Source organism: Athene noctua, chromosome 4 (assembly GCF_965140245.1).
Source record: "Athene noctua chromosome 4, bAthNoc1.hap1.1, whole genome shotgun sequence".
NCBI classification, from domain to species: Eukaryota; Metazoa; Chordata; class Aves; order Strigiformes; family Strigidae; genus Athene; species Athene noctua.
Window position 1 is genome coordinate 65,738,763 of NC_134040.1, and position 26,332 is coordinate 65,765,094.

General features: G+C 47.7%; 1 protein-coding gene across 3 annotated transcripts in view; it reads left to right on the plus strand.

Annotated features, from left to right (window-relative positions):
- The window catches only part of MFHAS1 (multifunctional ROCO family signaling regulator 1), a 32,978-nt gene extending 10,211 nt beyond the window's left edge, over positions 1-22,767 (plus strand). Inside the window, exons 2-4 of one of the 3 annotated variants that reach the window (XR_012633604.1) lie at positions 19,099-19,225; positions 20,723-21,153; positions 22,657-22,767. Coding sequence is in view for 2 of the 3 variants with exons in the window: in XM_074905610.1 (XP_074761711.1) it covers positions 19,099-19,225; positions 20,723-20,726 (131 nt within the window). In the remaining variant the exon portion in view is untranslated. Of the gene's footprint in view, positions 1-19,098; positions 19,230-20,722; positions 21,155-22,656 lie in introns of those variants that run through there. The other 2 variants (XM_074905610.1, XM_074905611.1) reach the window with 2 other exon arrangements.
- The last annotated feature ends 3,565 nt before the right edge of the window (positions 22,768-26,332 follow it).

Below are 26,332 nucleotides of genomic sequence, written 5' to 3' on the forward strand. Positions count from 1 at the left end.
ACAGCAGGAGAGCTGATAGGATTCTGGTGTCCACAGTGTGAAGGAGCTGTGTCTCATACAGAAAATGAGGAGGCTTTGGAATTTTTAGAAGCTGTTGAGTGGATACAGTTTACAGCCTGTATTGAGAAGATCATCTGTGTGGATGTGGCCTTTGTTCCAGCTGAGTAGCTGGGAGAGATTTGTCCTCTAGCAGTTCCTTTATTAGGACCCAGATGTAAGAACTGGTGTGAGGAGGTTCAAGACCTGTGAAACAACTGACTGGTTGGCTTTGGGAGAAATTTCATCTGGGGTGTTCAGCTGCACCATCTTTGAGAGCTTATGGTTCTGCCCCCACAGGCTGATGGAGGCTGGAGTCATATTGTACTTGTGGTATTTTCCTAGCTAAAGCTTGGTCCTGATTGTGCTGATCAGCTTGCCAACATGGTCAGTGGCAGTGTGGCTTAGGACTGATTCAGGCTTTGTGGTTAGGGGTGACTTGCCTCTGACCAGTGGACAGAGGCTGTGTTTGGAGTGAGCTGTGATTGCTGGACTGATTGCCTGCTTGAGTTGGTCGTGGTTTAAAGCAAATCCTTAATTTCAGATTTGTTTTTTTCCCAGTGGTCATTCTCAGGAGCTCTGTGCTTCTTCCAAAGGTATACTGAGTACACTTACTTACGGGTTTTAGCTGTAGGTTGGGCTCCTGGGGACAGGTGTCAAACTGGCCTAGGACCTACAGACTTTATAAGGTAACATTAGTTTTGAATTGACAGTTCAGCATGGCAAGCTCTGCATGAACCAGACGAGAGCTTTGAGGCTGTGGGGAAGTCCATTAGACTTAGTGCTTTGTGAGGATCAGGCTAAACTGAACTGAGGAGGCAAGTAACTTTAAGAGCAAAACAAAGCTGCACCTCAAATCCTGTTGAGACCTGCCCAGTTTTACCACATGGTGACTTGGAGGTGATGCTTGAATACTCCAGGAAGGAGCTGTATTGTTGTTGATCTAGGTTACACTGAATCGTGCTGATGAGATGACAGGAGGCTTCTGCTGGGCTTTTGTTAGCTGGGTTTCACAGGCTTGACTAAGTGATCTTTCTAAGGCCCTTCATGAAAGCAATACCAGGATATCTTTCTTTTTACCTGGTTTTAGGGTGATGCTTGGCAAGTGTCCAGTTTAAATAAGCATTTTTATTTGTGTTTTGTGAGAGGGAACCCAGACTTCCTAGACTGTTCTGAGAGCAGTCTCTCTTTCACATGGTACCCATCACATTTGGTAGAGTTTTCAGAGTCTTCCTGTTAAGGTATAGCAAGAAGTAATCAAAGAAAGGTGCAACAATGGTAGGACAGGGATTTGTGGACCTCATGCTGTGATTGATGATAAAATTAATATTGTAGGTTTTTGTCCTAACAGAATGCAAGATTGCAGCATCCTTTGCTCAAGATTTGTCTCTTGAATGAGCTGTACGTTGTAACTCTCCAATTTCTGTGTGGTGAATTCTTCTTTGAGCACATCCTTTGCGTTTTTTAGCAGGTGTCTTCCTCTCCAGCAATAATAGTGAGCAGTGACATGCAATAGGGGACAGATCCTGCCCTGTAGGAGGGTAGGGTTATTGATGAGCTTCCTAAAAAATTAGTTGGTCATGGTTTCCACAGCACCAAAATCTGCAGGGTTTGGCTTGAGGCAGAGGTGCTTGACCTAATTTGCTTCCCCTGTATCTAGCTGCTCTTTCTGCCATGTGAAACAACACAGTGGAAAAATATTGAAGGTGAACACAGTGATTGGGTCTTGCCTGACTTTGAGAGACATGTGCGACGCATTTGGTGCTTTTGCATCTATGAAAGGCTGGCAGCAGGATACTGCTAGAGGGGCTGATTTGTCCCAAACCTACCCCAAAAAACAAGTATCCTTACAGCTAGTATGGCCCCTTGCTACATGGTCAGCAAGTGGACTATGACCTTTCTACAGCAGAAGAAGCATGCATCTCTGTTGTGTGGCCTCTGGAACATTATGGGGGACACAGCAGAACTGCAAAATTGTGATGCAGCACAGACCGTGAGTGCTTCACGGTGCAACAGCAGCAGCATCTCTACCTGTTGTTGTGGATCTCTGTTGCTGACCATTTAATACCTTTCTTCACTCACTGTGGCCTCTTAGATGAAGCAGTCAGGTATGGAGGGCAAGCAATTTGTCTCTGAACAGATAATGTTAGAAAACAAGGACTTAGTAACGTGCAGAGCTGAAATGCACAGGCACAGAATGTACGGTGGGGAGGATGGAGAGGCAGGGACCTCTGTCTGAGACTGGCTGCCTGACATCAGTTCTCTTACTGTAAGTATTCCCATTGCCTGTGTCTGAACAGTTGCATTTTCATTGCTCTCGTTAAAATTTTCAGATAAATCGAGATCAGTCAAGAATAAAGGACCCAAAAATGGGGTAATGACTGGGTATAGTGATCCATTCTGAAAAGCAGTCATATTGACCATTGTGGTATTTGCATTTGTATCTTTCCACCCTCCCTCTGTATTTATACTGTGTATAATTTGCTAGTCTGTACACATGTTCTCTACTACATTATGGGGAAAAATAGCATAACTGTCTGTCAAATTGCTAACCATTGCACTTTTCAGGATGTAAAACACAGATCACAACAGATAGTGAGATGCAGCTGTATTTATTGCAATGTGTGATAGGGAATGTTTCAAGCTATTTATGCCCAGTTCATTTGTTTTTTCCTCCAGAAGGGCTAAGCAGCTGGGGCCTTGTCTATATAAGAGCAAAGAGGATTTGGGGCAGCTACAAAAATTAGATGTCTCCTTCCTTTTGTAACTCCTCATCCTCTTCTCTATATGTGAAGTGGGGATTGGCTCACAGGAGTGATGACCTTCCTTAGCAGGGGGATTTAGTCATGATGGGACCCATAGGAGCTGGAGCAGAATAGATGGTAAGGAGGGAGCTGAGCTGCTCAGCACATGTTGGGAAATCTGCGGCATGGAACGCCTTCTTGCAAATTGCAGACTCACCTGGGAGTTGCCCAAGGGCATGGGGAATTGTAAATCCAGACAAACTGGTGTCAGACTGAGGGACAGCTGAGTGATGCCAGACTTTCACTCAATGATGGAGAGCTGTTCCTAGGCCCAAGCTGCTGTTAAAGAGCACCTGTAGGTTGATGGTGCAGCTGCTGGCTTGGCCTCCATTGCGTTAATGTGGGCTCTGAGCCAGCCAGTGTCTGTCCCACCATTACCCCTTTTGTGCGACTCCATCTTGCACCACTGCATCACTGGGCAGCCCGACCAAGAGCAAGCAGTGAGAGCTGGGATAATCAGTGCTGTAGTCCTTTGGATGGGTTGGCTTTCCTGGGGAGGCCTCATCTGGGCTTTATTTTCGAGAACCCAGCACGCTGTGTCCAGAGCGGACCAAGCACATGGACCCCTCTCCATGCTGCTGGCACATCCCAGGTGGGGAGAGAGACGCAGACTTATCCTGTTGATAAGTCTGTTGTGCTGCAAGGAGAGGAGACAGAGGGTGTGTATGTTTCCTGTCCTGGTTTGCATGGTGCTTATCCCCTTGCTGTGTGTGGCTGTATTTTACAGGCAGAACTGCTGGATGGGGTCGAATGTGCTTGGTGGCAGGTTTCCAAACCAGGGAGTCAGCAGCAAGCACCAGGCCTACTTACATGCATTGCGTAACCAGATGAGTTTTCAGCTCCCTGTGCGTTTCTCTAAATCTTCCTTTTGAACAGACTCTTTCTTTGTCTGAGGGAGATTTTGATGCTTGTATTTCAGATAACGATGCATGCACTGGATATGGAAAATTATCATGTCCAAAGGACTCTGGTTTATCAAAGCAGCTAAATTTAGGAAATCTATCAAAAAAGAGCTTCCCCCTCCAGTGATCTGACATAACACTTCTTGGTCGCTGTTATTTTTGCTACGGAACAGCTTAAATCTATTTTGGTTGGGCACAAAGTGATGGCTACAGTGCGAAAGAAGACATTTGTTTCTGTGAAGTAAGGCAAGCCGTGCTGCAGCTTCAGGGCTCTGAGGGCAGCCTGCTCCTGCTGAGCTTCTGCCAGTGCTGTGTCGGGGGCCCCTGGCAGTCCTGCTCAGCTCTCTCAAGCCCTGACTGCTCTGCAGAGGGTCTCTGGCCCTCCCCACTTTGCTCTGGGGCTCAGCACTCTGTTTAACGAGGTAGCAGTAAGCCCTTTGCCCAGATCACAGTTAACTTTTTCAGTGTCTTGGATGTGTAGTGAGTGGCAGTAGTGATGGATTTTAATACCTCCTCACGCATCCTCCAAATTCTAGGACAGTGTAGGAAAGATGGTGTTTCACTGGCATCGAAGTAGCGAGGCAACTCCATACACGGTGGGAGTTTGTGTGGGAAGCAGTCATGCCCCTCGTTTCACAGGTCTCTTACTTAACACATGGACTTCCGTTCACTGTATCCTGTTATGGACCAGGACTGAGCCATTCCAGGCTTAAAAGTGCTGGAATTGTGCCCCACTGGAGCACTTTGGGCTCTTGGTGTTAGGAATATATAATTCAAGCTTTCAAACTTTTTTACTGGTTTTGGTGTTTGTTTGCTTGTTTTAAAGTCAGCTCCTTTGTTAAAGCTGTCTTTGTGGAGCTTTGAGCTCATATTTTGATACAGCTGACTGCTCTGCTTCAGCTGCCTTCTGACTTGTTTCCGAACATCTCATGCCTGCTTTCACATTGAGATGGGAGTGAAGACAAATAACTGGGACATTGGGAAGAGATGCCATTTCTTGCTGGCTGCAATATCCCAGACGTCTGAGCGAGAATTTGTTTCTTTTTTTTTTTGTTTTAAGCGTCTGGTAGACAGTTGTGCAGAAATGGGTGAAAATGGAGATGATGCAAGCCTTGCTCTGGAACTTTGGTCATCTCCAGCTACTTTTGCCAGCTCTGTGATGGTGCCAGAGGGCTACGCAGGGACTGAAGCTCCTGCATGCTTTGTCCTCACTAACCGGTCCAGTCAGATTTGTGTACCTGAACCTGTACTGTCAGAGGTTTTGGGCAGGGAGTCTTGCTCATGCTGGTGAAGGAGAAGCCTGTGATCTGGCATTGGTGACATTTTCGTGCCAGCTTTAGTAAGTGAGATGTTTGTAGCTTCTCAGAGGAGCATGCATGTGCCCAGCGGATTTCCTACAGACTCTGAGGTGATCATTACTGGCTTTTTGTCAAAATCTTAACTGATGCTTGCATGGGCAAATAATTCAGCTCAGCAAGTGGCTGCTATGGTCACCTTGGAGCCTTCCTAGGATGAGATACTGAAATAAATGATCAAGAGTTGAGTCTTGAGTGCATCTCTTCCCAAGCAACGTATTTGTGCCTCAAAGGCTCAGCCAAAGTAAAGACTTTTTTGGATGAGAGAAAACTTTGGGAACCTTTCTTTGGTATTAGAAAAAAAGTACCTTTCTCTGCCTTCTTTTGTAACAGGAAACTACTATGAAGCTTTTGAAGCTGCTTGTTATTTTTAACTTGTTTCTTGTCTTTCTTTGAAATAAATCATGTCTGTCTTCTATGACTAAAGAGAGCCTAGTATGTTATGTACGTACACATTTTAAGTGCCTGCAGTGAAGCTAAATACAATGTTAAGAAAATGTTGCCAAACAAGGCAAGTCCATGCTCAAGTTAGTAATTCACACACAGATCTGATGGGGGGTGGGAGGGGTGGGTGGTGTAAAAAAACCCAACCAAACAAAGAACTCAAACCACTGGGCTGAAGAGGGTATGATGAGAGGAGATGCTTGATGGGCTGGTTTGGGGAGCGCAGTAGGCTGGCTCTGAATCTGTGACTTGGATTTCTGTCATAGTGCTTGGCAGGTGCTAAAAATGTGCTTCCTGTTAAAAGCTGGCACCTGCAAGCATGACTGGGTGTCTTTAACCAGGGGAGGAGGAGCAGCATAGCTGCTGCTCCTAACCCAGGATGGCAGTGTGGATGCTGGCAGCATGGCCCTTGTAGGGAGGCTGGGCAGCTTGAGTGTGGTTCTTGCCTGGCCTCTAGTTGGCATGACAAGCTGCCATGTTTTATGGCAAACCCTTGGCCAGAATGCAGTTCAGAGGTCTGTCACTCTTCCTGCATTTCCTGAAGTATTTAATGGCAGTATTCCCCTGAAACAGCATCTCTGGTTGAAAGCCATGTCGCAAACCAGCCTCTGCTCTGCAGCTGCTGTGTCATATCAGTCCTGAACATGATTTTGCTTCTGTGGGATACACTAAGTGTACCTAGCCCCATCTGAGCCTTTCAGGTGAGTGTTGGAACTGACAGCTGTCCACAAAGTTGTGGCTCTGCTGGAGATGGCATTTTTGCCACTTGCTTTGTGCTGCTTTATCCCAAGTTACATAATACAGCATGATGTGGATAATCCGGTCATCATTACAAAAGGATTTAAAATTCCTTTTAAATCAGAAGTCATTTTTAATAAAGCTTTGCCTTGCTTGGAGGACTGTTCTCTTGGCTTGTGTGTTTAAGAAAAATACAGGAGACGGAGGGAAGTGGGAGGGAACCAGATCATTGAGGAGGGACACAGGTGACTGGCTTTCAGGCAGCTGCTGGTGAAGTCCAGAGCTGGGGGACACACTTCCACTAGCACCAAGCATGCAAAATCCTTATGTGTGCAGATAGAAGAAGCCAGTAGGTCTGTGCTTGATCTGAATTTTTCCCTCACAGAGCAAACTTCTGGTAGTGTTAGTGGGAAGGAAAGCTTCTTTCTAGTTGAGTCTGGCTCATGCTCCCCCTTTAAACTCTCAATGTCCAAAATGCTGGTGGTCCTCCAGGCCCTCCTATGATTGGAACAAAATAGGATCCTGTATGAAGTGCAGCAGAGGAGAGGATGCTCTTTGCCTCTCTTGTAATGGTCTTTTGTGTGAGTTTGTGTGTGATTGACCTTATTTCTTTGTTGTTGCTCTGCCATGGTATTGTTTAAAATAACATGTGATCTTTGAGTAGCTTTGAAATGTGCTGTCTCTTCCTGTATGCCAGTGTTTTGCTCACTCTTCTGGCAGAAGCCATCTCTTAAGCTGCCACATCTACTTCACCTCCCCTCAGAGCGCCCCTGGTTAGGGCCTGAGCTCCAGCACTGAATGGCGTTTGAGAGTGGGCGTCCTGCTGATTATTGCTTTTCCAGTCCCGATAATCCTCATTCTTGGGGTATCGACCATATGCTTAAAATCTCCCTGAATCTCTCCTCTTTGATCTGTACAAGTAAATGATTGGGAAGTTTTAAGGTTATTTCTTCTCAAGACAGATCCTTCTGAGGGGATCGGTGCTAGGCATGCAGAGAAGAGTCAGCCAGATTGCAGTTCAGATGGATTGGTGAAACATCTGAAGGAGAGGGGGGCTAGGGCTGTGTTAGTGTCACTGGTGAGAAGTACCTCAGAGTTAGCCACCTGGTGGAAAGCTGCCTGGAGAAAACTTGGAAGCAATATGGGTTTGCAGCATAAATAGTTAGGAGGTTAGGAAGGAGCTCAGCTCTGTCTCAGGGTCCTGTGGTGGAGCAGGCAGCTCCTGGGAAGGTGCAGGGCTGTAGAGGAGATGGTGGAGGGGTGAAATAGTCTCCCGGCAATGCTGTTGCCTCCCTGGGAGGTTGATGAGTTCTTTACAGCCCCCAGGCTCCTTCCTGTTTCAGTAGCAAACATGACTGCCATAGAAGTGATTTTTTAAACAGCAAAGATGGATACTGCAGTTTATTTTTGGGCACTGAGAACCCCAGACCAGATGGCATTTAGCAGGCAATGAGCTCTGGAAGACTTAAGTAGCAATTGTTTCTGAATTCACATGACTTACCGTTGGAAGGCATTTCAGTGGTGGAGTAAAAAGTAATAAGAATTGATTTCAGTAGAGGTAGTAAAACAATCTATAATGCTAAGTCCATAAATAAGCACTTGCCCTTGAGGAAAGGTGTTTGTAAGCAAAAGCTAGTTGTTGCCTTGATTTACAGATGTTAGTTGTCACCTGTTTGGATATTAGGAAATGAGAGGGCTCGGAGAATGGTTAAATGGTTGGAAATACTGAGGAATCACTGCCAAAAAAAAAAAAAAAAAAGACTTAAAAGATTAGTTCTCATCCCCTCCGGAAAAGGGGACAAGTAAAAACTCTTACTAGTAAAAGGACAGACAGAGCTTTGTTCTTGACCACTGAGCTGTGCAAAGCTCACTCAGACTTCAAAGACAGCAATTTTGGTAATAACAAAAATGCTTTAAACCAAACGGAGAAAATTTGAAACAAAAATCAGTTCTCCACCTCTGTTGGCACAGGGAAACTCAGGCTCTGCTTGGGCACTGCCATGTGCACCAGCAATGCTTTTATAGAAGAACTAGCCTTACCTGTGAGACCAAGAGGAGAGTTTGCCACTGGTCTCAGTGCTCTGCTCCTCTCCCCTCAGATGTCAGCTGTATAGCTTCATGCAAATCTACATCACCCTCTGTCTCACAAGGAAGAAATACTTGACCTAAGGATATACTAGTGAAACTTCAGTGTAAAGGGAAAAAATACACGCAGAGAAGCAAGTTAGGTCTGATACCCTTGTAATTAAGGAAAGTTCTGGGATCCTGCAGGTTCCTACTCAGCTAAAGCCATACCTGTGGTCAGTATGTAGTGTGGTGTTACTTATTAACTAGCAGGAAGTGAGTAGCTTTGTAGAAGAACCAAGGAGGTGTTTTGCTCCAATTAAGCACAAGCCTAGAATAAATTATGCAATGTATGTACATAGACCAAATTCCACAGTAAAGTGGCTTTCTTTGCTCTTTAGACCAGTCATTGATGGAGAAAAAAAATAAATTATTCCTTTGCTTAAGTGGGCTCTGTGATTGTCTTGCTGAACAGTGAGGGTTTTAGAGTGACCAAAATAGCTTTACAGACAGGTATTGCACATGCATCTCACCTTAACTGATCTGAATACTTACCACACAGGTTTGAAAATACAACTCCCTTCAGTTCAGTTTGTGGAACACACTGAAGCCTTGGAATGGCCCTAAGGCAACAGAAACTCATGGAGCCAAGTTACTTTTACCCAGGAAAGAGTTTATTTAATCTCAGGGAAAACTGTTGGGCAGCACATGTACACACATGTCTTGCATATGTGTTTTGGTTTGTTCTTCTTTTTCTTGGCTGGCAAAGGGCAGGTAAATTTATTTAAAAAAAAAAGAAAAAGAGAAGGGTTGTTGTGGCAGTCTCATTCCCCACCTGGACTTTGCTGAACTTCCAGAAGAGGGGCTGCATAGCCAGGATCCTACCGTTAGCCATGGTATACGTGGACATCTTGTGGGGAAGGAGCAAAACAACTGGGAAAAAAACTTGACCCAAGTGCTCTCCTAGCCTTTGTCTATCTTCAGCACAAAGATTTGTCTCTTTAGTAATGCTTAAAGACACTTTGCCAGTTACTGGTTCTGTCTCTGTGAACCTTTGTGAGCTCCTTTAACCTTCAGCCTATTGCAGCAGGGAGTTCTGCAGCCTGTGTTGGGTGCTGGATTGCCTCTGTTTTTTTTCACATGTACCTTGCAGTACATGCATTGAGGCTTCCTAGTTCTTGGGTTGGAGCAGGCAGAAAAACAATGAGCCAGTTCTGGGTACAATACTGTGGCCAAACTATTGTGAAGAAAAATGTCTTGCAGGCTTGCCTAATTCTCTAAATTTAGCAGAGGCAGGCTGAGACTTGGCCCTGCCTCATCAGTTGCATAAGGCTGGAAGTCCATGGGACTGAGCCTTGTAAGCCCACCTCCAGGGCTTGGCTTTTCACATGGCCCGCTACTTACTAACTTGTTGTGACCCAAACACAGAGAACCACAGGTAGCAGGATGCTGACCAGTCCTGGTAGCTCCCTGCAGACTTCAGTGAACTCTGGGTGTTAACTTTGTTTATAGTAATGTCTTTGAGAACTCTTTTAAACTCTTTTTTTTTTTTTTTTCCCCCCCTATAGTGGGACCTGCAGCATGCATCATGGTCTGGATGAAACAAGGCTCAGCATCTCCTCTGTGTTGGGAGTGTAATAGCTTTGAAATTATTGTTTGGCAAGGTGGGCTCACTGCTGGTGGGAATCGTTGCTGTTTGGCACAGCAGTAGCTGGTGGTGTCTAGTGTTCAGGTGAATGCTCTGTGTGCAGTCATGCCTTGCTGTTACTGGGTGAGGGCAGAGAGGTTGGAGCTGGCTGCAGCTTTCTCTCCAGCTGGTGTCTTGCCTTGGCAGAATAAGAAAGTGCTCATGGCAGATATGCCTGAAAGGGAGGAATTAAAAATAACCAAAAGGTAGATTCTGGGCTTGGTTACCCAGTGACGGGCCTGTTTCTATTCTAGGATGAGGATAATTCGCACTGAGCTCATTACACTGTGACTCTGCCTTAAAATGCCTTGACAGCCAATTTTGTTCCAGCTAATAAGGTCCTAAAATGTTAATGAAGCAAATCAATTTTTCATGGCTTTGTATTGCAGTCATCTGAAAGTGCTGTGTTGCAACTTGCCAATTCACGGAGCTTTTTAGATGTTAGAAGGGCAGCAAAATGTTCAGTAATCTGGAGGATGCTTTGTTTTCAGTTTCAGCTCTTCCTCAGTGCTCTCTCTCATTTTCCTGAGCCTTTATGCTGTGGTGTTCACTTGCCCCCTTTGGTCATTTACTTTCTCCAGTGCCTGCTCTGGTCACTCATGGGCAGAGGTGGCTTGCTTCCACCTTCCCCACTGTACAGGGAGAAGGAGTATGGAGCACCCAGCAGAACGAGTAGAGACAAAGCTAGACAAGGGAAGCTACTCATGCTGAAATACTACTTGAAATAGATCAAGTTTGATAGGACAGAGTGGAGAAATGGCATCATGTTCACTCCCTGCCTCATCTTTTTCTAGGGGATGGTGGTGTCAAAAGTCACACCCTTCTCTCCTCATGGCAAGTCTCTTGCAGAGGTGTCAGTGTTACCTGGCATAAATGCTCTCTGTGCTCACTGTTTCATGAATTGCGGAAAGAGGAGCAAGATGTTGCATATGTTGTGTAGCTATGCTGATGGTAGATCAGTTACCTGCACTGGCTTAGGAATTAGGTAGATGTCAACTATCCTTTATTTCTCTGAGCTGCTTATTTCAAACTGTCAGAAGGAGAAAGAATGGCTCAAACCTTCATGACTGGAGTTAAAATAATGTTTTGATTATTTCCTATTGCTTTCTCCCTTCTCGTTGTGAGTATGGAGATAGGAAGCACCAAATTACGTGGTCTGGGGAATGTGTGGGTTTTTTTGTTTTGTTTTGAATTGAATTCCAGTTCTAACTATAATTAAATTCTATATGCCTGAGAAAAGAATAATTAATGTTTTGGGACAAACATAGAGTTTTTCAAGTTTCGTACTCGGAAACCTTGTACTGCCACACTGGTAAGGGATGATCTCAAGTAACTCATGTTGGGGAAATCAGTGGATGGATGTAAATTGGCATCTTGAATAATTACCTGCCTGTAGCTGCTGAGTCGAGCATCCAGAATGCTTTCCACTCCAGTTCTCCACCCAGAGGTACGCTTGGTCCCATGCCAAAGACTGCCTCAGAGCTTTTGCAACCGCTGAGGTGTCAGTGTCGTCTTCTGCTGTGACAGGGAGGGGTTAAGAGCTAGCTGACCCTGACATGACTGAGGAAAGGAGGAGTGTGTTTGACCTCATTAAGCCTTCCAGTCTCTAGCTGGTGTTTGTGTGACCTCTCCTCTTCCCTGAGTGGCTAAAATTAGAGGTAGAGATTGCCAGGTACAACATCTGGTTCCCTGTGTCTCCTGGGCAGGCCTTGCAGAGCACCTTACCCTTTGGCATGGCCCCTGGCTTCTCGCCAGCGTGATTAACCTGATAGTTCATTGGGTAGAAGATAAAAGTGCAGGGTGATCTCAGCTGCAGTGGGGAAAGTTGCTTGGGTGTCAGCTGAGCAGCGTGCAGCTTCTGCAGCAGGTCTGGGGTTCCTGGCCTGGGGAACAGCAGCTCTAGGTTCTGAAGCTTGACCTAGACCTGTCAACCAACCTGAAAAGCTTTCCTGCCTGTTTCCAGAGATCCACTGAGGAGGTTGCTTTGTGTTTCTGTCATCTGGCATGAATTAAGAGCCTTGGGACAACATTTTCCTGTCCAGCCAGATGGGGGAAATATTCAAGGTGAGCAACATACATGCCCACAGCCAGAGCTGTGAGGCCTACAGATGAGGTGTTGACTTGAGAGGCAGTTGGTGCTATGAATGCAAGAGCTGGAAAGCTCTGTAGTGCCTGGGTCAGCCAGCAGCCCCAGGGCTGAGCTTGCCCTGCTGGCAGTTGCGATGCTCTGGAGTGGAGCTGAGCACCCGCAGGAGACTACTCTGTGTTTGAGGAAGGTATCACTGCTGACTTTTTTGGCCTTGAACCCTTCAGAGGAGAAATGGCAAATTGCCATCAGTTCCTTTTGCATATTTTGGAAAGCTCTAACCCTCTTCCTTGCTCTCCACATCCTTTTCTCTGTGCTCTCAGCTTCTGGCCTTGCATACTCATCTCTGCAGGTTGGTCTTCTGCCTTGCAACTGGCCACCTTTCTCACTCCCCATTTCTGGAACAAGCTCTGATTTTTTTTTTTTTTTTCAAGCCTTCCTTTTCTTTTTAACTGTATTTAATCTCAGGCTGATTTACTCCTGAGCATGTGCTGTACCTGATGGGTGGTTCTGCTCACCAGCCTGCTGCTGTGATCAGTGCTTACCAACAGAGTTTTCTCTGTTGCTTTTTTGCACTGCAGTACCTTTCCAGGCTGGGATTTTTGTTGGGTTTGTTTGCTAGTTTGAAGCTCCTTTAACCAGGACTGCAATATGAGGCTCATTAAACTTTCTGTTCATAATGCAGATTTCACCCTGCTCTGCTCTCGTTTGTGATGTTTCTGCTTACAGCTTCTTTATTTTTGTTGTGTTTGCAGTCAGGAGAATAGCCTCCAGTGAGAAGAAAATTAAGTCCTAACTTGGAGCTCTATCCAACCCTCTGCTCCAAGCAGGCCAGGTAGATAAGTTTGCTCAGGACTCCAGAAATAAATCAAGGGAAGTGCAGAGTTCTAACTTTCTGGTGAATATTTTTGTGCGTGACATGCAGACAGTGCTGCAAGGAGCGTATTAAAAATTCATACCAATACAGAGCAGGACTTTCTGTGTGCAGTGCTTGAGAATAAGCTTGTGTATTGTGCATAGCAACATTTTCAAGAAGCAACTCATTTGTTTCATCCAAGCAGAGAGTGGTGAAGAAAAGATTTAAATGGTGTGGAGTAGAAGCAGGCGTGGTGTGAGACACCATCTCCTTCCCCCTCCTTCTGCCAAGACTCCTGACAGATTTCTTGTCTACTGTAGAGCTGACTGCAAAGTCCCAGTGTGTGAGGGCATTGCCTGTGCTTACAGCAGAGAGGGAAATCTGTGCACATGGCTATTCAACTCATCCTGCCTCTATGACAGGTTTGATCTAATTGTGCAAGTGTTCCAGCTGTTGAACCTCAAACTGACTCAGAGCCAGACAGAGAAGCTGTAGCTTTTCCAACCCCGATGTCTTCGCAGTTTCATGGATGAAAAGGGATAGGACTGCATGCGAAGCAGAGGGGTGTCCTGGGACCTGGGGCTCTCTTGTGAGCCCTACATTCTGACTGCTATTGGAAACTGAGCGCAGGACACATGCTTTTGATATGCAGACAGTGTTGGTTGAAGTCTCTACTTGTCTGAAGGCATGACTGCTGGGTGCTATGCTGAGAGATGTCACAAGCAAGGATTAGTCAAAGAGGCTTGACAGAGAAGCAGTTGAAGCTGAGATGTAAAGTTATCTCCTGCCAACCCCACTTGCTGTGGTTGGTGTCTGAAGGCCTTCAACAAGGAGGAAGCGTGAGAAAGGATTTGGGTAGGAGCACAAATGAGCAATGGGGCTTGAAAAAACAGTGAGTATGTGGTTGGAGCAGCTCTGGGGCACGGGGTGAAGTGAGTGGGACAGTGCTGAGGCAGGGCAAGATGTAGGAACAGCTTGATTTTGACTGTCTCATGCCCCTGTCACGAAGCATGGATGATGTATCTTCAAGGTTCCAAGCAGACTGAAGAGAGAGAAGCAGCAGCACAGAGCCAGGGCAAGGGTCCTGCTCATCCACTGCCAGCTGTTTGTCCCAGTAGAGCCCAGATCCTTTCAGCAGGAATTACAGAATGAAAATGAGAAACACCATCAGGCTGATACTGTGGCAATGTGTTCTCCTAGGAGCTCTGAGAAAAAGAATATGACATGGCAGGCTGGAGCAGAGTCTCTCACCCCTGTGCCCTTGCTGCAGATTGTTGACACGTGAACAGGGAACCTTGTGCCGCTTAGCACGGCTGTGGCAGTGGGAACTGTGTGAAGGCAAATGGTCTGGCTGGGATTTTCCTCCTTGTGTGCAAAATCCTTCTCTGTTAGGCAGCCAAGTAGGCTTGCAGCGGGCCTTGTCTGGCTGCCAGTATGGAGTAACCGAACACTCCTGCAAGTACTCACTTTTCTTGCTGTCAGCCTCCCTCCTAACTCTCTGATTTGTCATGGATATCTGGCATTTCACGGGTATTTCCTAAAGGCCAGTGAAGTGTGCTTTGCAGCATGCATGGGTCTCATAGCTGGCATAGGCTCCAAGGGAGGCATCCCTCCCCAGATCACAGTAAATTAAGGACAGAAGGAATAATGGGGCCTAACTCTGAACTCAACCAAAAATTGTACATCGATGCTTTTCTGTGTTCCTGGGCATATATGGCAGTAGAAATGTCTTTTCTCATGCACGGAGTGGTGATACACGGTTGAGCTCTGTCTGGCACATTCAGTTATCCTTGTGGGCTGTAGGCGTTGGCCTGGCCTGGGAGTCCAGCACAAGCAGCTCAAAGTTGGCCATGCCTGTGTCTGTTCTGGGTTAAAAGAGTGGCAGCAAATAACATCCTGCTGACGTAGAAATACCTGCTTTGGGTGAGCTGGCTTAATGCTGAGACGAAACAGGCCCTTCTGGTAGAGCTTTGGGCATGGCTGAAGGTTTGTTCCTACCTTTGCCTGTGGCTGCTCACAGTTAGCAGGTTTCTTTTAAATGGTGAGGACAGCATGACTCAGCCCATCTGCCTAGGGGAGTTTACAAACCAGCTTGTGCTACAGCCCAAACCAACCATGGTAGTTTCATGACAGGGTCTAGGTTTGTGTCTCAGCATTAGCTTTGTGTACAGCACATTCTACCCAGTTGTGGAGACCTGTTTCTGTACAGAAATGCCAGCAGGGTGGCCATAGGACAGATGTGACTCCTCTGCACCATCTGTGCCACTGTAAATGGAGAGGCAGCAAAGGAGCATGTTCTAAAGTATTTGCTGTCTGCAGATGCTTTTAACCAGACTTGGTGGGTGCCTCTGCTATCACCTGAACTGGGACTTAGATCATCTAACAATCAGGCCTTGGTCACCAAGTACCCAGCATTAAAGTGCCTTTGCAAATAGGGCTCGTGCTCCTAAATCAGCTGAATAATCTTAATGATACAGATCTGTCTCCTGGGAGATGGGATTTTTCTTCAGAATCTCAGCTGTGTTAGTCTTTAGCCTTAAGACAAAGTAGTTGGAGTTTTGGTTAAGACCTTAGCAGCTTCCGCTGAAGTTAACGTTAAAACCAAGGCCACATTGAGATTAGAATAAGCTTTGTGGTTTGTGTGTGTGCTATTGCAGGGCAACCTTTCAGAGGGGGCAGGCAGAACTGAGTTTTCCAGTAAAATTTGTGACATGCTCATGAAGGAATGTGCAATCAAAATACAGACTTGGTTAGTCTGTACATAGGGACAGAGCAAGTGCTGCAGATCTGGGTTGCTCCAGCCCCATTTAAATTTAACAGTTAAACCAAGCAAACAGCACCGCGTCCCAGGCACTTTGCTTTTTCTTTTGTATTAGTGCAATACTTCATTTGATCTCCTCTTCCGCGTTTTGCCGCAGCCCCGAAGACTTTTATTTCTAATCCCCCACAGCTTGAGTAATATCTGAATAGAAACATGAGGTTTCTGAAACCTCCAAGAGACTGGGCCTGGAAGGTTGCATCCAAGAAGTGTCTCAATGCTGGTTTGTTACAGCTCTGAAGATTGCATGTTGCAGTGGGTTTTGCACTGGTTTTTTTTAGCAGTGATGTGAAGTGTGATTTAAATAGTTATGCCTAGTTTAGTACTGTGGTGAATTTGTGTAGCAAAGGTGAGCAATCTGTGAAGACAAGGGGATGGAAACGCTGTGGGAAGGCAGTGGGACATCCTTTAATTGGGAGGGCAGGAGTAGGAAGGATGCACAGGTGGCCTTCTGCCCACTTGGTGCATGATGTATCTGTGAGAAAAGTCTTTCTTTTGGGGAGCAGTGTGTATGTCAGCAGGAAATGGGAGTGGGGCTGGAGAGGGTGTGGATGGGGCTGGGGACAGAGTGAGGTGAGCTTTATCCCAGAGGCAACCTAGAGGGAAAAGTGAAGTCATAAAGAAAACAAGGGTTGACTGAGGAAGCTGTGGGAATGGGTTTGTTTGCTTGCTAATCAGGCATCTATTTTACCCTGCAGCAATCTCCTCTGCTTGAGAAATCTCTATGGATTCTTGAAGTGGGGAGGTGGAAATGGGAATGAAGGCTCAAGCAGACAGACCAGTCTTATTGCACTCCTCTGGTTTAAGATCTAATGGATATTAGCCTTGTCTTTAAAGCACATAATGGTGCACTGATTTTATGACTCTTCTTTCAGAGCTGGTGTTTTCAGTACTGTTAGCAATTCTGCAATTTGGAAGTCAACTTGGGAATCACTGGGACACGCAGCGGAGCCCTGTGGTGTACGTGCTTGATGGGATGCAATGCTGCTTTCAGTGTGTGACAGCTCACGTAATTGAGGACGCTGCCTTGCAGATTTAACTTTGAATTGCAAATACCATCACGATTCTTCTGTTTTGGGAGACTGTGTAGCTTAAAAGCTGTTCTGCCACTTCAGGTTTGAGTGTGGGTGTGAGATGAGGGCAGATATTCAAGCAAAATGTGAATTCATATTGTGGACCATGGGGGCAAACTGAAATTACTGGCCCCAGAGGTGGAATATCCCTCAAGAGGAACTGTGTGTGTGCATGTTCCCTGGCAAGCTCTCCCCTCTTCTGTCATGATACCAAATGCTGTGTTCTAGCTTTGAAAAAAAACAAGGAGTTTTAGATCTGCTTTTCCATGAAAGTGGGAAGAGAAACAGTGTGCAGAGGAGAGGAGGGAAGCGGCATTTGGGGTGCTTCAGGCATGGTGGGGCTGACTGTTGTGCCATTGCTGCACAGGCTGGGCAGTACTTCTTTGAAGTGTAATTTCTTTTCTGTTTTTTCTGGGGTGCCTGGCAATCGCAGCTAGACACAGGGAGACATTTTTCTGATGTCCTTTGTTTAACAGCAGAATAATTTATTGCAAATGCATTTCAAAATAGGGGAGTCCAAGGGCTATGTCTTGAGTGTTTTAGTGGAAGTGGGGACTGCTCACAGTGTCTGCTTGATTGTTGGGTACATAGTTTTGTGTGGACCTGTGACTGCAACCTGCTTACAAGCTGGCTTGCCTTTGTAAAGGAAGTCATTGATCTAGCTGGCACAAGCCAGCTGTGGCCTGGTGCCTCTGCTTTGGGTAGGGCCGTTGGGCACCGATGTGGGCACACTCAGCAGAAGAATTGAGTCCTTTCTGGGCATGGATGCTGCCATCCCATATTGTCTTTGCCAGACTGGTGGGTCTTCTGTTGCTAGTGGATGCCTAAGCTGTGGCTGGACTATGCTGAGGAGATGGCATGTCAGTGTCTGGGGAATCTGCCCGTCTGGGGCCAGTCGTGTGTGGAGTGGAGCCAGGAGCAAACTTGAGTCGCTCTGAGCAAGCTGTTGGGGACATGTTCCTCGGAATGGGGCACATCTCGGCACCTGGCTTTCCTCCCTCGCTGTGTTGATCTGTGTCTTGCCCTGGACCACATGCTGCAAGGGTGCCAGCAGTGGGGAGCTGCCAACTTGGCGCTTGAACAGCGGAGCTGACACAACTCATTTAGCAGAGGGACACCATGTGGTGTGAGAGCCCCCCACTGTTACTGACTCGATATGGAGCTGGTATTGCCTCCATTAGGGAAGAGCCAGCGTCTGGGAGCTGGGATCTGCACACTCAGCAGAGTATAGTGTGGCCCAGAGCCATGGCAGGACACAGCAGCAGTCCCACCACAGCTGTGGAAAGCGTGCCCAGGGAGAGGGGCATTAGGGAATCCTCTTGAGTATTTTTACATGCTTCTAAATATTCTGGCAGCTAAGAGAGGCACCCTGCAGCTGGCCAGCCATTGCAGAACAGATGGTCTCTCCAGCTCCTAGGTATCTCCAGCTCAGAAACTGCAGTACTGGAGCAATGGCTGCACAGCTGCAATGTGCAGGGTTGCTCAGGGACAGAACAGGAGGTAACAAACAGGTCAGAAAAGGTCAAGCCATTTGTCCGTGGCTGATTTGAGGTCCTCCCTGGAATTTTATAGAGGAGAAATACTGAAGTGATGCAAAAATCATGTTTGTAGCAGTGCTTTCAAACCATCTTCTTTCTGGTTCATACCAAAGAGGGTGGTCTTAGCAGGGTCCTTGTAGTATTGTTCTGCTTGAACTGAAAGACAGCTGCTTTTTGGGTAGCTTTGTGGGTATGAATGGTCGTAGTACGCAGATGTGAATAATAAGGCTTGTATCAGTAGCTTTCTCTATCTGTCTACCAATTTCCTGCTGACACTACAGGTCAGTTTCTTCCCTTTCATGGAGATTGAAGGTAAACTTCTGGATCCCATCTGCCCCCAAAGCCTAATTAAAACACCTACTTCTAAAACCTCCATCTCATTAGGCTCTATCTAGATGCTATGAATCCCTAAGGAGCTCTCAAGTCTATGTGCAGTGATTCAAAGTAGAGACAGGAAAGATGGCAGATGTTACATTTGTGTGGAGCAGCATGTCTCCAAGCTGCAGTCACCAGGACATTCACCATGGTTACACAGATGAGACCTGCTTGGTTTGCAGGACCATTAAGCCCTCTTACAGTGCTCACTTGCATCAGTCCTGGATGTTTACTTGGTGAGGGAAGAAGGGGAAGGGCATGCTAGAAGCAAAAACTGCCTTGCTGATGCTTAAATGTTTTCATTGTTTTCCCTTATTCACAGGAGAACTGCTGAGTCAGCCAAGACCAGAGGGACTGACGGAGATCATCTGTCCCAAGAACGGCAGCGAGCGAGTTAATGTTGCCTTGGTTTACCCCCCCACTCCTACTGTGATCAGCCCTTGTTCCAAGTGAGACCTGAAAGCAGACCCCCTTTCCCCTGTCAGTAGACACAGAAAGCCTATGTAAAACATACCCTACCTAATTTTTTTTTTTTTTCTGGAAGGTAGCAGTCCCACAGCCTGGGGACTGTTGTAATTATTTGTGGATGTAGGCAGCCCACTCAAAGGGTAAGAGGTACAGTAAAATGGGTTGAGGTGTTCTCTGAGCTGTGTGGTAGCAGCTGCAAGACATGCATAGTGGACAGAACAGATCAGGAGATAATACAATCATTGGCAGGTTTAAGCAGGATGGGACCTCAGGAGGTTTCTGTCCAGACCCTGCTCCAAGCAGGGCCACCCTCACAGCCAGGTCAGGTTGCTTGGGACCTTGTATAGGTGAGGGTTGATGACTGCCAAGGATGAAGGTGCCACCAACTCTCTGGACTCTAGAGTTACACTGTTCTCTTAGGGCAGAACTTTTTTCCTTCTGTCCCATCTGAGTCTCCCTATTACAGCTTGGCTTTTACTGCCATGAAGATGCACTGCTGGCTTGTGTTCAGCATGTTCTCCACCACATCCCAAGCCAGCTGGACCCCAGGCTGTGCTGGTGCATGGAGTTATCCTGTTCTAGGTATAGGTCTATGCACTTGTCCTGTTGAATTTCACAGCACTGTTGTTGGCCCAGTCTCCCAACTTGGTGAGGTCTCTCTAGACAGAAGCCCTGCCCTCCTATCAAAATAGCCTGTATGTCCTTCACTCCAGAGTGGGGATGTGCTTGGAAAACAGAGCTGTGTTGTGGTGGGAACAAACGTGGAACAACACTCACAAAACCAGCCAGTTTCTTGGCTTTTTTGATGCATAGGTTTTCTTGCAGAACAGAAATGCAGCTGTGGTCTGCTCTCCTTGGAATGGCACAAGGGAATTTGTCAGGGAGCTTAGATGAGCAAGCTGAGTGTTTTGCTTGTGGCTGCTGCTGTGCTGCATGTCAATGACTATTACTTTCACTTCAGTATCTGAAAGTAGCTTTGGATGCTGTTTTCTCTATTCAGTAACCCCCCACGCCAAAATACTCTCATCCTGCTGGAGAATAGCTTTGGTGATGGGTGGCAGTTGAGCTGTGTATGAAGGTGAAGTTGAAGTGCCCACCTGGGTCAGGAAACAAGGTAGCTGCCCTGATATTGAGCCACCAGTCACCACTGTCTATTCAGTTGGTCCTCCTGTGTATGTACTTGGCACAGCACATTTCTATCCTGAGGTTGCAATTTTTATTGTATTATGCTGTCAGGCTATGCCTGTGCACTTGTCCTCCTGTCCTCCAGCCTGCCTTCCACGATGTCTGTGTCTCAGTTTCACAGTTGTTCTGCTGGCAGGAAACTGTTCTCAGAAAGGCCCGTGTTACTTTTAAAGGCCTTGCCCTCCCTATTTAGAACCCTAGAGAAAATTGTGTGTCTTAGGTTATTCATCACAAGCACTATGAACCCTGCTGCTCGTGCTACGTTACTTTTTCTTTATCCTTTCCTCTTCCAGATAAATCGTCAGTGCTGGTGCCAAAGGTTTTCCACCGGGCAGAACATGGCTGATGCTCTGCAGTGCTCCCATCTCTCCAGTTGTGGAGTTGCATGCTGACGGGGATCGATGGGACTTTGGACTCTGAAACGCTATGAGGCAGGGGCAGCTCCCAGGTGGGGGCCTCGTGGCTGGAGTGGATGCAGTCACCTGGAGTTCGGGGACGACAATGAGGCATGAAACAAAATGATTGCTGCAGATGGCAGGGCCACTGGCCAGAGGGAAGGCACTGGGGATAGGATTCTGTGGACCCATTGATCGCGTGTTGAAAACCCATTTGGATCTCATGATGAATGTAAAAATGTTCTTGGTACCATTTAATTCAGACCTGCTTGGAGGAAAGTCTCTTGAAATGAGCTGTAGCGGGATTCCCTGGATTTGTTCCTGGACAAGTGAGTTCTGTGGCAACTGGCCAAGGCTTTGTCGGGGAGGGGGTTGATGCTGTGGAGCCTTTAAAATCGATCCACTGCAAAACAGTTGGCTGTGTCCCACACAGCAGGCTTGGGCGGTGGCTGTCAGAGAGAGAGGAGAAGCAGGCTGGGAAGTGCTTCCTGCCTTGTGTGTTCACATACACTGTGCCACGAAGCAGTAACGATGTGTTGTAATCACGCAGGGACAGAAGAAAAGCAGTCATTGTGCCCCTGGCCCCTGCCATTTCTTCTGTATGAGCCCCCAACAGCTCATGGTCTGCCATGTCTGGATGTTCTGGAGTTGCCGTTGCAGTACTTTCCATGCATTGTGGCCACTAGAGCAGTAGAAATCCAGATCTGGGTCCTCCTCCTAGCAAAGCCACACAGGCATCTTTGTGCAGAGATCTAGTGAAGCAGTGTGATTGTGTTGTGCTGACTGGCCCTGATCCCCTTGGGCTGACCCTGGCAGCTGTGCTTCCTGAGCAGCCATTCTTCCTGGGCCACATGTGGGAAAGGGCAGGCTGGGCACTGGCACCGCAGTCTCCTGATTAAGTAGTTTTGAGGACTTCTAAGATGTTGCTCTCAGTTTGTGCCCTGGAGCTGGGCCCTAATGTCCCGCTCCATGCAAATACTTGATTTAGTGTAAATCAAACAGGAGGCAGGCATTTCTAGAGCCAGGATCCCTTCACCAGATACTGATGGAGGTCTAAGAGGTGAGACACTTAAAATACTTTTGTAACGTATAGCTCTTAACCCTTTGAGCTGTGATGGCAGACCTGGGACGAGTGATACTGGTTGGCAGACAGTTCCCACCAGGACAGGGGCTGACCAGGCCTGCAACCAGTGCAGGATGGTGGCATGCATCCTGCTGAGGCCTGCTACTGTTGCATAGGTGATGTTCCCCTTGCTTCTGGTCCTTCAAATACCAGCCTTCTGTGCAGGGCTGCAAATATCCCTGTTGGCAGGAACTTAACTCTGGGAAATGCAGGGCAGAATCAACTCTAGTGGGAGATTGTGGAGACCAGGTGGAAGAAATCAAGCCCTTTCACTTCAAGGGGGAAAGCTGCCAAATAAAAGCTGGCAGCTCAGTCAGCTTCACATCTCTTCAGGGTATCGTTCCAGCTGGGGAGAGAGCTTGGGCTCAGATTTCATGTGTTGGCCTGCTACCTCTGGCAATGGGCATTTGAACCTTTCTTATGTTAGTAAGAAGCATTAATTGATTGTGCTTCTATATCACTGTGGATAAATTGGGGACTAGAAATTGCTTACGGTGGCTGGAGGGAGTGGAAGGGAGGTGACATCTTTGAATGGTGTTAGCAATAGTGCTGGGAAACCCTTGTCCTGAGTCTTGCTGCCTATAAGACATGAAGGGCCCTGCTATATCAGAACTTATGTTAGAGCGTTCCCTACTGTCACCTTCCATGCTGGGCAGCCTTCTCCTCCTCTCTTTGCTGCTACTCACCTCTCTCTTTCCGTTCTCCGTAGGAAGAAACTAGCGATTTGTTCCTGTGACGTTGCGTGGAAACCACATTGTAAAGAAACCACAAACTGGAATCCTTTTCCAGCCAGAGCCCTGTTTCCCAGTGTGCCCATCTGGTCTGGCAAGCAATGAGCATTGAAGGAGTGAGAGGACAGAGCAGACGTCTTACAGCCTGCTCCTTGGGACCGCAGCCCTCCTGCCAGGCCATGCCACCTCAGCGGGAGCATAGCATTACCTGGCCTTTGCAGGCACTCCGTCTGCTGTGTGCACGGAAGCTGTAATGCCGGGAGTGTGGCAATATGGAGATCGGTCTATCTGGGTCTATTTAATATGAAATGGTGATCGCTCATCCGCCCACTGTTTAGTAACTGGTGTAACTGTGTTTTCATCTGTATTTTTTTAATATGCAAAAGCCATTTAATTTTCTATGCAGTTCAAAAAGTCTCCTCTTTGCAACTGCCAGGTGGGAGATCTTTGCAGGAGAACCAAGCCAAGTGGCTGATAGTCCTTTTGATTTTGCTGTCACTGTCTTTTAAGGATGCGTCCTGGAATCCTCTGCACACAATGTCCCTTTGCTGAGCTCCTGCCTCTTAGATCCCACCTAACATCCCTGAGCCCCAGGGATGAGGGCCCCATATTTTTGAAGGATCTTTCATTTTTCATGAGTCAAGCCACAAGGAAAGAGGGCTTTAAGGTGGTGCCCTAATAGCAGAGATACCTGAGTTCAGAGCTATTATATTCCTGTTCTTGTCCCTGCTCGGAGAGTTACTGAACTGTTAGAAGCGACTAAGGCCTCTGGAGCACCCTGCAGCCTTTTCTGAAAGTGTGTTATAAAGAGAGCAGGAAGTACTGGGGCATCAGTTGTCTCCCTGTGGAGCTGACAGTGAATTTAACCCCTTTGGAACAGGAGAATCTCCTGGTACTAGATGCCTACTTCACTCAAGAGGACTGCACTGGTTTTGCCTATTGGTTTGCAGACCCCTTTCTTGTTGACCAGTTGATTTCCTACTGAAACTGGTGCTGACGGGTTTGGAAGCAGAGCTGGCAAGCTGCTTTGCGCTGCAGGACGTTTAGCAGATGGAGTATGTCCTGGAGTACCTTGTGTTATGCTCTGAAGCAAAACCTGGGATTCAAACCTGCATCCGTCCAAGTGAAACTCCCAGGAAAGCAGCTTTGCCTTCTGCTGGGTCTGTGTAATATGTCAGAAATTGCATATCCCTAAGCAGCACACAAATCTGTTGAGGTAGAGTGAGAGGGAGTCCAAATGGTGATGCTGCACGTCTAGCTCATCTTAGAGCTTGCAGGGGTACTTAGAGGCCTCGGGAAACTGCAGAGTGTCCTGGGTGATGGGACACCTCTGCTTTAACTGTGCTGAAGGCAATAAGGTCAGAGAAATAAGATTGTTTCCAACCTTCCCCAAGGCCAGGATGCGTTTGACTAGTCTCCTTTCACGGCAAAGCTGTTCTTTCTGCATTCTGTGTCTGCTCTGAGCTTGGAGGATTCAGCTTCAAACAGAATTAGAGACCAGAATGGAATTTAACCTGCCTTGTGGTCTCTCAAATCAGATGGAAGAAACTGGGGGCTGCAGAAGCACGGGTCATCTCCCTTACAGCATCCCCCATGCTGTAATGCCACAGTGGCTGTGAAAACTCAATAGTGTATTTGGGTGCTGCTTTCCCAGGAACCCAATATGTGCTTGGCTGTGCTGTAGCACCAGAGCTTGCATGGGGACCCTGTTCTCTTCCCCTTTGTACCTCTGTCAGAGCAGCAGGGGCACCTCACTGTGAGGAAACAGACATGGTTGTGTTGAAGGGAACTGCAAATGGTATTTAGGAGCTCACTAAGTGAGGTGAAAACCCACTGGCTCACTCCTGCAGAGCCAGATCCTGGAGCTCAGCTCCTCCTGCACCCTTTGGATGGGATCTTGGGCTGGCATCCTTGGAACAGCAGTGCGGGGAGGTGGAGATGCTGCACTGCAGTAAGCACAAGACGAGGCAAGCAAGTGGGCCTCAGTGTAGCACTCATCACGCGCTTCATGGCTCAGTTCATGGACTGTAACTGCAGGTATTCATATAGTCTGCATCACTGGGCAGGACTCTACGCACACACACATGCATGCCCAGACGTACACACGCCACACCCACACTTGCCCACACATCCTCGCCAAAACAACTGAAAATAAAAGTGATCTCAAGGAGAGGCCTGGCTGTTTGATTTGTTTTTCTTCTTCCAGCGCCTCCTTGGGCCCTGCCTCTGGAAGGGTCTGCACTTAGTTGTAGAGCTGTAGAGTTTTCTGAAGCCAGGAGCCAGAGCTTTTAGGATCGCAGTTAGCAAATGACTCTCAAAATCATCAAGATATTTGGCATTGAGTGAATCTGAGCATGGAGCCCCTTGTTTGGATTTCATCGGTGAGCCATTGCCCACTCTGGCAAGGCAGGTGATTTTTTTCCCTACTGCGTTTAAGGTGTTTTGTGGGTTTGAGGCCAGCTCAGTGGTTCTCATTGGTACCACATTTGCTTTCTTGTAAAGCCTTGTTCTCTGCGAACCATGTTCAAGTGCCACGTTTTTCAGAGGCAAGAGCAGTAAGACAGATGGCCCTCTGCTTGACAGCATGGGCATTAGTGGCAGCACCCAGGAGAGTGAATTAAAAGTAAGGAGAAAGTCATGTCCCACACAGCCCCAAACAGCTGTGCATGACCCCAGTTCCCTCACCACTCTCATCTGGAGGAGAAGACAAGACACACCTCTGTGGCAACCCCACCAAACACAGCGATGCCATGCAGCAGGTCTAGGGGAAGGAATGGCAGCATCTGCAACAAGATGCTGGCATGCCAGAGTGAGACAGGAGGCAAGACTGAGTGTGGGGGCCAGGCCCCAGCCACAACAGAGCTGGTAAGATGCCAGGCTATTTAGGGGATGCCAGATGCAGAGGTTTTGGGGTGGTTGCATCAGTCAGGTGGGTGCCGTATATGCATTGGCCTCCATCACTGAGGGACAGAATGGAAATCTGAGGATGTGCCTGGACCGTGCTCCAGGGCTGTGGGAAGCACCAGCAGAAAATTAACTGACCCATGATGTACCTTTTGCCTTTGTCTCCTGGCCAGGAAGACCCAGAAGGCTTGCACCTGTTTTGTGCCATCCGCCTCACCCCACTTGTTGACTGTGGGTTAAGGGATACAGGGAAGGGCACGTGAGGGAGTTTCCCCGGGCAGGGAGAGGATGAGAGCCAGCTCTGGCGGCCGGGACTTGGTAGCCCACATGCCGTCTGCATCCCAGGTGTGTGTTTAGGATGCCCTGCGCAAAGTCAGTCTCGGGATAAGAGGAACGTGGAAGCATCAGTAAGCTGTCTGTCCGGTGCATTTTGGCCAGAGCTTCCAGAAGGCTGCCATGACCCCAAACCCGGGAGGCTACCCGGTAGACCCTCGGGAGGGATACGGCAGGAGCGGGAAGGCAGAGATGCAGCAGAGCGGGGGCGAGGGCTGGCGGGACAGGCAGTGGGGGGAGGCAGGCCGGGCACGCGTGGCACATGCCCACGACAATTTTTTATCCCAGAGGGGGAAGGTGGGAGCCGGGGTCCGACCGGCTTGTTGGGGTCTCCGGAAGCGCAACGCCCTCGGCGGCCCGGTGAGGCTTGAGGCGGCGGTGGGCGGGGCCTCCCCACCGCCCAGGGGCGGGCCCCGC